We start from the raw sequence: 11,095 nt of genomic DNA, 5'->3' as shown, positions 1-11,095 counted from the left end.
AATTTATAACTCAAATTCAATAATTAAGACCTATTATGATCGTAAATGTACTATTATTATTATTATTATTTTAAAATAGAGAAATAAGTATAGATAAGATAAGAGAGATTTGTGTAGCAATTAGATATTGAGATGTATAAAAGATGCTTTTTGAACTTTATCTTTTAAAATGATGGTATCATATAACGATTACTTACTTAATTAAGGGTTTGTCTAAAATGACTTTTCAAATATTTAAAAATATTTTTTTTAGCACTTGAAAAGTTATACTAAATAGATTTTACGGAAAAATGGATAATGGAAGGAAAAAAAAAGGTTCAAACATATTTCATGTCAATAACTTCAACATTTCATCTTTATCACTTTTTAGTGATATTTGGTGTGCTTAGCCTCTTTGTTTTATAGATTTTTTCATGGGTTTGTTCAATGTTTTCATCTTTTAAAACTTTGGATACTATGTTTTCACTAATTTTTGAAAAGGTCATTTTTTAATATAAAAAATATTTAAAAATATTTATATTTTATAGCAAAAAGTTTCAAAAGTACAAAATATTTTTGGGACTTTTTATTATTAAGTGTAAATATTTTTTGGATTTTTCTATTTATAAGAATTTCTTTTTTGAAAAGCAAGCTTATAAAATTTACTCCTACGTTCAACCTATGAGTTCGTTTTGTTATCTACTTTGTAACAATATTTTTAAAATTCATACGAAATTTTGTTAACTAAGAAATGTAGTCTCCATCCAATAATAATTTTTTTTTTTTTAAAAAAATTAGGTTTATAAACAATACTTCCAACTTATAGTTTCTTTCTTTATGAAAGATGAAAACTATTGTAAAAACAAGTATGGGATAACAAATAAAAAGATTTAAAAATTAAGAACTAAAAATCAAATTTTTATCAAACGAGACAATAATTTTTAAGATTTGTTGTTTTTTTGTTTGTTTTTGGAATTGGCTCTTTATAGGATCCGATAGTTGAAAGCTCTCTCGTTTTGGGATCTGACTCTTAAAAGGTCATGAAGAGTTTGGCCTCTTGGAAGCATGGTTATTTCTCCAAAGCTAGAAGACTTACTTTGTTTAGATTGGTTTTAAGTGGCATTTCCATTTATTATCTTTTCCATTTTCGAGCCCCTTGCATGATTTGGAGTTGTGAGTTTGTGAAATTTGTGTGAAAGACGCTTCTTCTCGGAATTTGGTAAGCTTGCTCATCATAGGGTTGTTAGAGATTCGATCAGGGAGTTCATCTACCTTTTAGTGAGAAAAGTCTTTTTATATGGTGTGCTGGGTTGGATGCCTTGTTATGGAGTCTTTGGAATGAGAAAAATAATAGAGTTTTTTAGTAGTGTGAAAAGAGACCCTTGTGATGTTTAGTCCTTGTTAAGGTTCCATGTTTCTTTTTGGTTTCGACTTTGAAGAATTTTGTAGTTACTCAAACTTTCTACACATATAACTTAAATAAATAGTCTCAATTACACAATTGTCTAAACTTTTTTTTTACGTGAATAGTCTAATGGGTTATTATTTACATTTACCTTTTCCCTAGTTTACTTTTTTATCGGACCTTTAATATTAATATTGTTGTTTTCAAAACTTATTAGAGAAATATTGTTGTTTTGAAACTTATTAGAGAAATATTGTTGTTTTGGGAGTTCGAGGCTAGAGTTCGAACGTTGAGAACTCGACGAACAAATAAAAACTTGGAAACAATACATAGGCCGAAACTTCAAGCCTCGACAAGGAAAATCTCGCGAATCTCGCTTAGGTTGTCGAAAGTTGAAGTTTCGACACACATCCACCCTCGAGATTGTAGATTTATTACTTTTCTTTTTCCCTCATAGAGGAAATAAAGTAATGAGATGGTATACTATATGTATCTGTATACTCGAGTCGCTTCTAACAACCTATGCATTTTGTTATCATTTCGAATTAGACGGAGGCTTGTGGGATTGATGTGAGGGGGTGGGGATGGTTATATTTCTGGGAGCAAACTCGAGGCGAATATGAAGCGCATGGATACAAGTTATGCCTTAAAATGAAAGACAATTTCGAATTAACTTTGTCTACTAACAAAATTTTATATATTAGGTTGTCAAAGGTTACACACATGTCGAAACTTTAAAGCGATTAAGGAGATAAATGGACTGAAGCAGATTAAGGAGAGAGCGAGATTCAAAGCGAGATTCAAAGCGAGAATGTTGGAGAGAGCGAGATTTAGTTTATATTGACTAATCTGACTAACATTGAATTTGGTAAAATGAAATGGTTGAATAATTGAAAAATGAGATTATTTAGGAATACACATTGAATGTTAAGATTACGCATTGAGTTTCTGGAAGTAGATCCATAATAAAAAAAGTGTTTATGATTGTTCCAGAAGAAATGAAAGCTAGTAATCATTAATGGAAAAATAACAACAATAACAGAGAGAGCGAGAGTGAGAGAGCGAGATCTTAGGAGGGAGCGAGAGCGAGATCTTAGGAGAGAGCGAGAGCGAGAGAGCGAGATCTTAGGAGGGAGCAAGAGTGAGAGAGCGAGATCTTAGGAGAGAGCGAGAGTCTTCATTTATTTGAACTTCCCATAGAAATATATATAAAAAAAGAGAAAAAAGAGCTAATAATCATACTATAATTGAATAATCATAGACTATTTGAATATATTAGATTATTATACTATAATTGAATAATCATTAGATAATAAATTGAATATATTAGATTATTATACTATAATTGAATAATCATTAGACAACAAATTAAATATATTAGATTATTATACTATAACATTGAATATATTATAAATTATTATATTGATTACAAAAAAAAATTGAATACAATCTGGAGCCCGTCTTAGTAACAAAGGACACTTCCTTCGATTATGTCCTAACTGGTTTATAAATCCACATCGTTGTCGAGTGACTGGTTCTGTCCAATCCATCTCGTTGTGATAACGTGAATTTTTTTGGTCTACCAGGTCTTCTAAAAAACGATGGATCAGGATGTAAGACGGGCATATTAGGGTGCGTGATCCAGTAATCTTCATGCGGTATATGTTGAAATTGAGGAGAGTAACATTCAGCATACGTTGACAATTTGTAGTAGTTCTTAATAAAATCTTCGTAATTCAAAGTTAAAATATGAGCAAACGGCCATAAAATCGGAGCATGGAATGCCGAATGCTTGCCACTTGTTACATGAACAGTATCGCTCGGTATGATGGCTTGTTCGAGGATCACTAAGTATATGAAACACCTGAGAGAAATTTGTAACACACGAAGAGGTGTGTTAATTTTAGATCGATATGCTGGTATAATTGCAGCAGTGAACAACCCAGCAAATGGTTGGACGGGACCGAAATGTCACCATCATTTCTGCTTACGACATATCGTCAACAACTTCAATAAAAAGTATAAATTTAATTCATTGAAAAATTATGTTTATCGTGCCGGGTGTCAGTTTCAAATTCAAAAGTTCAACAAAGCAATTGAAGATATAAAATGAATAAATCGGAGCTGTCTAAGTTTTTTTGATAACATTAGTTTAGAGCAATGGATTCAAGTACATGATGGAGGATTTAGATATGGGTGGATGACGACAAATCTATCAGAGTGCATAAATGGAGTCCTCAAAGGAGCTCGAATGTTGCCTATAAATGCTCTTGCTCAGATAACATTCTTTAAATGGTTAGGAACACAATTTTGTGAGCTCACAGATGATGCAGACGAGGAAACCGTCATAAGATATGCGCGAGCATATATACTACAAATGATGGGTGGAAGTCTGTTTTTAGATAAATCAAGTCATTTTGTTCACTTGATATTCCTGCCACTGTTAGCTAACCTCCATGATACGGGGCGGTATTCGTGGGGTGGAGCATGCTTGGCATGGTTGTATAGACAACTATGCAAAGCAACAAGATCTGAGGTTCAAGAGATAGCTGGGTCTCTCATACTTTTGCAACTATGGGCTTGGGAGTGATTTCCAACAATGGCTCCACAGCTACATCATGTTAATGACGCTCAGTTAGTTGGACGAGCCTACGGTTCTCGGTATGTTGTTTTAATTCAATTTAATTTTTATATCACTGATCTAGTTAATTTAAATTTTAAATTATCAATTTAAAATATTAGGTGGAGAGGCAAATTTTGTGTGACTAGGACAGCCACACATGTAGTCAACTAGTATAGATACATGTTTGATCTGCTTCAACCTGAACAAGTAAATTACACTAAACCTAATTGATTATTTTATTCACATTTTTATTGTATTTTTCTTTTATATTCTCTAATATAATATTTTGTGTTTCAGGTTATTTGGGAGCCGTACAAAATTATTGTACATACTTTGCCTAATTTTTGTACGAATGGTCAAAACATATGGGGACGATGAGTCCTCTCATATGTTTTTACATTGGTGAGTGGCATCTTCTTGACAGGGTGATGAGACAATTCGGTTTTCAGCAGGATGTCCCATCGCCTTATAATACTGAATCCGTATATGATATTGACCTAAGGATTGGAGATTGGTCCGAAAAAGTTGCACATTTGGTAGTGTGATAGCACTATCGTGCAAGGTTTATTGTAGTGGGGGTTTCTCTTGAACAGTTTGACACAGATGTCACTCTAGAATATATTCATTGGTAAAATAATATCACAAGGCGCTACGTCACTCGTCCGGGAGCAGCTGTGGGTCATCTGGTAAATGAATGAATATTATCTAATTTTTTTAATTTAAATTTATTTTAAATATTATCTAATTGTTTTATAATTCACAGAGATCGAACAATAGTAGATTCCGTGAGGTTGCGAATGATCTGAACCAAGTTCTTGCTATATGTAGTGACAACCAAAGCTATATGGAGGAAATTCATTATATGTATGATATACCTATTGTTCCTCCACCAACTCCTAGACGTAGAGGACCTGTTTGGGAAGAGGATGAGTTCTGTCTCTTATACACATCTAGATGTGTATAAGAGACAGCCCTCGCCCTCGCCCTCGCCCTCGCCCTCGCCCTCGCCCTCGCTCACGCCCACGCCCACGCCCTCGCCCTCGCCCTCGCCCTCGCCCTCGCCCTCGCCCACGTCCACGCGTCCACGCCCTCGCTCACGCCCACGCCCTCGCTCTCGCCCACGCCCACGCTCATGCCCTTGCTCTCGTTCACACTCTCGCCCTCGTTCACGCTCAAAATCCCACTCTCGCTCAAAATCTCGCTCTCGCAAACTCTCGCTCTCTCAAAATCTCGCCATCTCTCATAATCCCACTCTTGAATTTGATTGGGAAGTTTAGTGGCAAAAAGAAGGAGACTCATTAGCTCGTTATTTAATCAGACTTGTTGAGATGACAGAATCCGTAAAAATTATTCAACAAGCTTTGGAAGGAATTTCAGGGGGACCTTATGAAAATTTAGAAATACGATCTTTTGATAGAGAAAGGTCTCCGGAATGATAATTAAACAGACTCAATAATAATGTTAGGAAGGGCAAGGTCGAGGGTTCAAAGTTCAACGTACAAGTGAAAGGAAGGTCGATGGTTCAAAATTCGACCTATCTAGATCGAATTTTCAACCCTCGACTTATTTTTTTTAAAAAAAAACAACAATATTTTTACAAATAGTTTGAAAACAATATTTTCCTAAATAGTTTTTAAAAGGACGATATTCTTTTAATTTTGTTTTTGTTTTCATTAAATATGTATTTAATAATATTAATACCAAAATCATATGCAAAACAAGTTTCTCGCAATTATGAGCTATCGGAAATGGGCTTCTTTTCAAAAATAAGGAAAGATTATCTAATAATCTGAAAATTCTTCCCCTTATAAATGAAAACCAGAAACAACAAGAAGTTTCGAGGTAGAAAACAAGGTATATTTGATATATACGACAAAATATATTCTATTTATATTTTGAATTTTTAAAGAATAAATCAAAGTATATTAGATAAGACAATTGATACAACATATCATCTTATATACCAAACATTATATGCAATGTGTATTTACATTTTCTAGTATATTACTATTACATTCAACATATATTGAGATCTCAATGAGGAGGTGATCGATTTTCAGCTAAGAATATGGAAAAACAAATGAAATCTCCTAAAATGAATGTAACATTAATTTTAAATATCCTGCATTAAATGAATATCGATCGAAATTAAAATATAACAAAAACAAAGTCAAAATTTAAAAATGATGTTAGTAACGGAACCCTTTTTGTCACCCTCTTAGTTGAAACTTCCTTCTTTAGTGGAACTTTTGTGGACTTTTTTTTCCCTTATTTTTATGTCATTGTATTCCTTCATTTTTTTCCCTCGATGAAGTTTGTTTGAAAAAGGGGAAAAAAGAAAAGGTCTATTGTAATGAAAATTATGAAAATAGTTAGGCTAAAATCGGAAAATGGAAACTTCAACTGATAAGAGAAAAAGGAAGAAAAAAGTGAAGGATATAAAAATGGTTTTGTGAGCTAATCAAACACAGAAATCACACTATTAAGGAATAAAAAGGATTATCCCAAGGAAAAATTCAAATAATCCAGATGACATTAGGATGTCAAAAGTTTTTTACTATGAATTATGAATAAAAAAATGTATTAAGTATAAGTGCTCCAAGCAACAATTGTTTAATTTATATCAAGATAGAAGACAATGAAACAAATTTCCAACTTAAAATATGCCCACCTACTAAATACAAATATCAATCATTCTAAATCAAACAAAGAAATATTATATCCAAAACCCAGCTCTGATTACATTACATGAACCCTCACTCACTCCATACAGCTCAAAACATGTAAAAAGCTTCTACAAACTGCTGGACAACAGGAAACAACACCATCATCATAACCATCACAAACTTAAACATAAATGTCAACAACAGCAAATTATAGTTTCGAACAAACCAAGGTCGTTGCTGGGGACGGTGGCTCAAGCAGGGATTTCCTCTTCTTCATCTTCATACTCTTCATCCGCAGTTGCATCCTGGTACTGCTGATACTCGGCGACCAGATCGTTCATGTTACTCTCAGCCTCCGTGAACTCCATTTCGTCCATTCCTTCACCGGTGTACCAATGCAAGAAGGCCTTGCGCCTAAACATGGCTGTGAACTGCTCGCTAACCCTCCTGAACATCTCCTGAATCGAAGTCGAGTTACCGATGAAAGTCGATGCCATTTTCAGACCCTTGGGTGGGATGTCACAGACGCTGGACTTCACGTTGTTGGGTATCCATTCGACAAAGTAAGATGAGTTCTTGTTTTGTACATTAATCATCTGCTCGTCTACTTCTTTCGTGCTCATCTTGCCACGGAACATGGCTGAAGCAGTAAGGTATCGCCCATGTCGTGGATCAGCAGCACACATCATGTTTTTGGCATCCCACATCTGCTGGGTTAATTCTGGCACTGTAAGGGCTCGGTATTGTTGGGATCCTCTTGATGTTAATGGTGCAAAACCAACCATAAAGAAATGTAGACGAGGGAATGGAATAAGATTGACAGCAAGCTTTCGTAGATCAGAGTTCAATTGTCCAGGGAAACGTAGACAACAAGTAACACCGCTCATAGTAGCAGAGATAAGGTGGTTCAGATCACCAACTACAATATGACAATTGAACAAGAAAAAAACCTGATGAATAAGGCTCCGTTTGGTAATAATTTTATTTTTAGTTTTCTATTTTTGAAATTTATGTCCGTTTTCTCCCAAATCCCTTGCCATGGTTTTCACTTTCCTTAAATAAACATTTGAATTCTCAGTGAAAATATAAAAACAAAAACAAGTTTTCAAAATTTGGTTTGGTTTTTTGAAAACATTGATAAAAAAAAGACTACACAAATAAAATTTCGGAGTGAAAGTAGAATTTAGAAGCTTAATTTTTAAAAAACAAAAAATCAAACATAAAATAGTTACCAAATGGGTCTAAGGCTTATCTTATAAACACAATATTAAATAAATGAAGAAAACTACTAAAAGATTGCACTTATTTGACATTTACATGCAGGTGAATATGCGGTTGCATTTGTGCATAACATGCCAAAGTCCACTTTCTTTTCCTTTTGCCAGTATTGAAATTTGGCCAAAAAGGTGAAAGGGAAAAGTAAAACTAAAGAAAGAACGTACAACTGGAACCCTTTTTACTACAACTGCCACCAGTGAATGATGATCGGGATTTGAAAACAATCAATTTTTTGCTATTGCTCAGTACAGCCATGAAAAAACACATTATAAACAGTTCAAGAGCCATATCAGAATTTCAGATTTTCAACACCATCCATTTTAAGATTTTAGATAACAATGAGTATGGAAGGGTAACTTCGAGACCCAAATATGAGTTGTATGACTTGGGAACTTACATGTTGGAGTAGCAAGCTTGAGTGTCCGGAAACAAATATCGTAGAGGGCTTCATTGTCAAGAACCATGCATTCATCAGCATTTTCAACAAGCTGGTGAACAGACAAAGTGGCATTGTATGGTTCTACAACTGTGTCTGAAACCTTGGGAGAAGGAAATACAGAAAATGTCAACATCATGCGATCTGGGTACTCCTCTCTGATCTTTGAAATCAGAAGTGTTCCCATTCCAGATCCAGTACCTCCACCCAAAGAATGACAAACTTGAAATCCTATACAAATAATCAGGAAAAAGGAGTGAGCCGTTTTAAGAGACCTCTTTGTACATGCATGTGCATGTGGCATAGATGATAAATTATTTGATGAGACCGCCATAATGCAATTGCCAATTTCTTGATGTTGGATATATAAAAGAGAAGTATCTTGAATTTATATCCAGTTTGAAAAAATGACCAGATATAAGAAGAATCGAGAAGTTAACACTTTAAGGAGATGAAGAATCATTTATCAACATAGTGAATCCTCAAGTTCATAAATGATAAATAACTGACTTGAAAGCGGAGTAACAATATTAATTACATTAGATTTTACTTGATTAGAACAGAGTTAATGGTGCAAACAAACAGAACGTGTATATATTAAAAGAAAGATACAAAATTACCCACAAAATCAAAGCTGATAAAAACAACTTCATAGAATTACAAATTATGAAGAGGATGAAAATAGGAAGATTCTCCGGTCCTGATTATCTTTTCAGCATGATCAGATCTAAACACGGAGAAATATATACTACCCATGATATCAGAAGCTCAACTCAACGAACGTAAAAAGATTTGCAGGAATTGAACCATTTCTCAAATTATAAGAAGCAAGCTCAGTAGAGAAATGGTTCTTGAAAACAAAACCCCAAACACCAAAAGGCTATAAAAGAAGCTAATCGATAAGATACGAAGATAAAGGGTGGAATTACAATAACGCCAGAATTGCGATGCCAGATAAATTCACTGAAATCTCAATACAAATTACCACAAAATGAACCAAGTGAGAAAATTGCGCGCGAAACAGTAAGTCCAAGACCAACAGTTTTTCGAAATTTAAAAAACTAAAATTACCTTGCAAGCAATCACAATTCTCAGCCTCCTTCCTGACAACGTCTAGAACAGAATCGATAAGTTCAGCTCCTTCGGTGTAGTGTCCCTTAGCCCAATTATTCCCAGCCCCAGACTGACCAAAAACGAAGTTATCGGGACGGAAGATCTGGCCATAGGGTCCGGATCTGACGGAATCCATGGTTCCAGGCTCAAGATCCATAAGAACAGCACGAGGAACATACCTTCCGCCACTGGCTTCATTGTAATAGACATTAATCCGCTCGAGCTGAAGCTCAGAGTCGCCGCTATACTTGCCGGTGTGATCAATGCCATGTTCGTCGCAAATGACCTCCCAGAACTTGGCTCCGATCTGGTTGCCGCATTGGCCGCCCTGGATGTGGAGGATTTCTCTCATCTTTGATTGATTTTCCCGGGAAACAAACGGAAAAATGACGAGATCTACAGCGGGAAAATTGGGGGAGTTGGATTTCTGTTATTGAACCAATGGAACTCAGAAGGTGGGAGGGATAAACAGGGATGTCGGGGGGTATTTATACTTGCTTTTTCAAGTAAATAAGATAAATTTGATGGGCTTTTTTGCAAATAAACTTTTTTTTTCTCAGTTCCAAAAAAGGAAAATAAACTAAATCAAAACCAATGTTTTTCTCTCTCTTTCTCTCAACCCTTCATTTTTACCCTTTCTTAAAAAAAAAAAACTAAACAAGTCAATAGGCAGCTAATTTTTGTTCTTATATTTTCTAACCATGAAAATAAAAATTAGTTTTTTTCTTTTTTACTGTTACAATGGATATACCTTTTTATCATACATTTATATATATATATATATATATAAAAACTAGAAAAATTATTTTAAATAACAGTACAGCTGAAAATATTTACAAATAATATTAAAATACCACGGAGTATTTGCGATAGATCGCGATAAACTATTATTTGTATCTATCATGACACAGATAAACACAGATAATAGTCTATCGTGATCTATCGCAAATATACAATGAAATTTTGTTATATTTGTAAATATTTTAGTTCATTTTCCTATATTTGAAAACAACATCCGAACTATCATTTTTCTCTTTTCCTATTATAAAAAGGATCTTTGTGTAATTTTCATCGAATTTTTTTTTCATATTGAGAAAGTTCTATCTTTCTCATATTTAAATTTAACTAGAATCCAAAGTTGAAAAGAAAAGAATAATGGGTTTTAATTTTGGTTGATATTTGGTATGATTAATGGCCATAATTGTTATTTACATAGAATTAAGTAAAATTTAGGGTAATTATTGTGAATAACACTTTTAAGACTAATAATTAAATGTACATTAACATTTTTAGAGAGTTCCAAATATAGCAAAAGTAGACTTCTATTAGTGATAGACTCTATCAGTTGATTGATTTCTATCAACAATATAGTATAATACCGATAGACTTTAAGAGTTGGATCTAAATTTTGTTATATCTATATATTCTTTTACATTGTGCTATATATGCTAATACTTTGAGTTTGATTATTATATTTGTAACTGCTCCTAAAATTTAAACACCATAATATAGTCTAAATCAAAGTGAATATAACTCAATTAACGTAAAAATATATTAACGATCAAAAAAATTTGTGGTTCAAGTCTCTTTATTGC

The 11,095-nt window shown here is 33.7% G+C and overlaps 1 protein-coding gene across 1 annotated transcript; it reads right to left on the bottom strand.

Annotated features, from left to right (window-relative positions):
* Positions 1–6,604: 6,604 nt before the first annotated feature.
* On the bottom strand, positions 6,605–9,972 carry LOC120082992 (tubulin beta chain). The gene is made up of 3 exons (XM_039038449.1): positions 9,459–9,972; positions 8,349–8,618; positions 6,605–7,592 (listed from the first exon to the last, which is right to left on the bottom strand). The coding sequence occupies exons 1-3, from the start codon at positions 9,850–9,852 to the stop codon at positions 6,925–6,927; spliced, it is 1,332 nt and encodes a 443-aa protein (XP_038894377.1). The 5' UTR covers positions 9,853–9,972; the 3' UTR covers positions 6,605–6,924.
* Between the last annotated feature and the right edge of the window lie 1,123 nt (positions 9,973–11,095).

This window comes from Benincasa hispida, chromosome 8 (genome assembly GCF_009727055.1).
Source record: "Benincasa hispida cultivar B227 chromosome 8, ASM972705v1, whole genome shotgun sequence".
NCBI lineage: Eukaryota > Viridiplantae > Streptophyta > Magnoliopsida > Cucurbitales > Cucurbitaceae > Benincasa > Benincasa hispida.
This window is presented reverse-complemented; position numbering and strand designations above follow the sequence as displayed.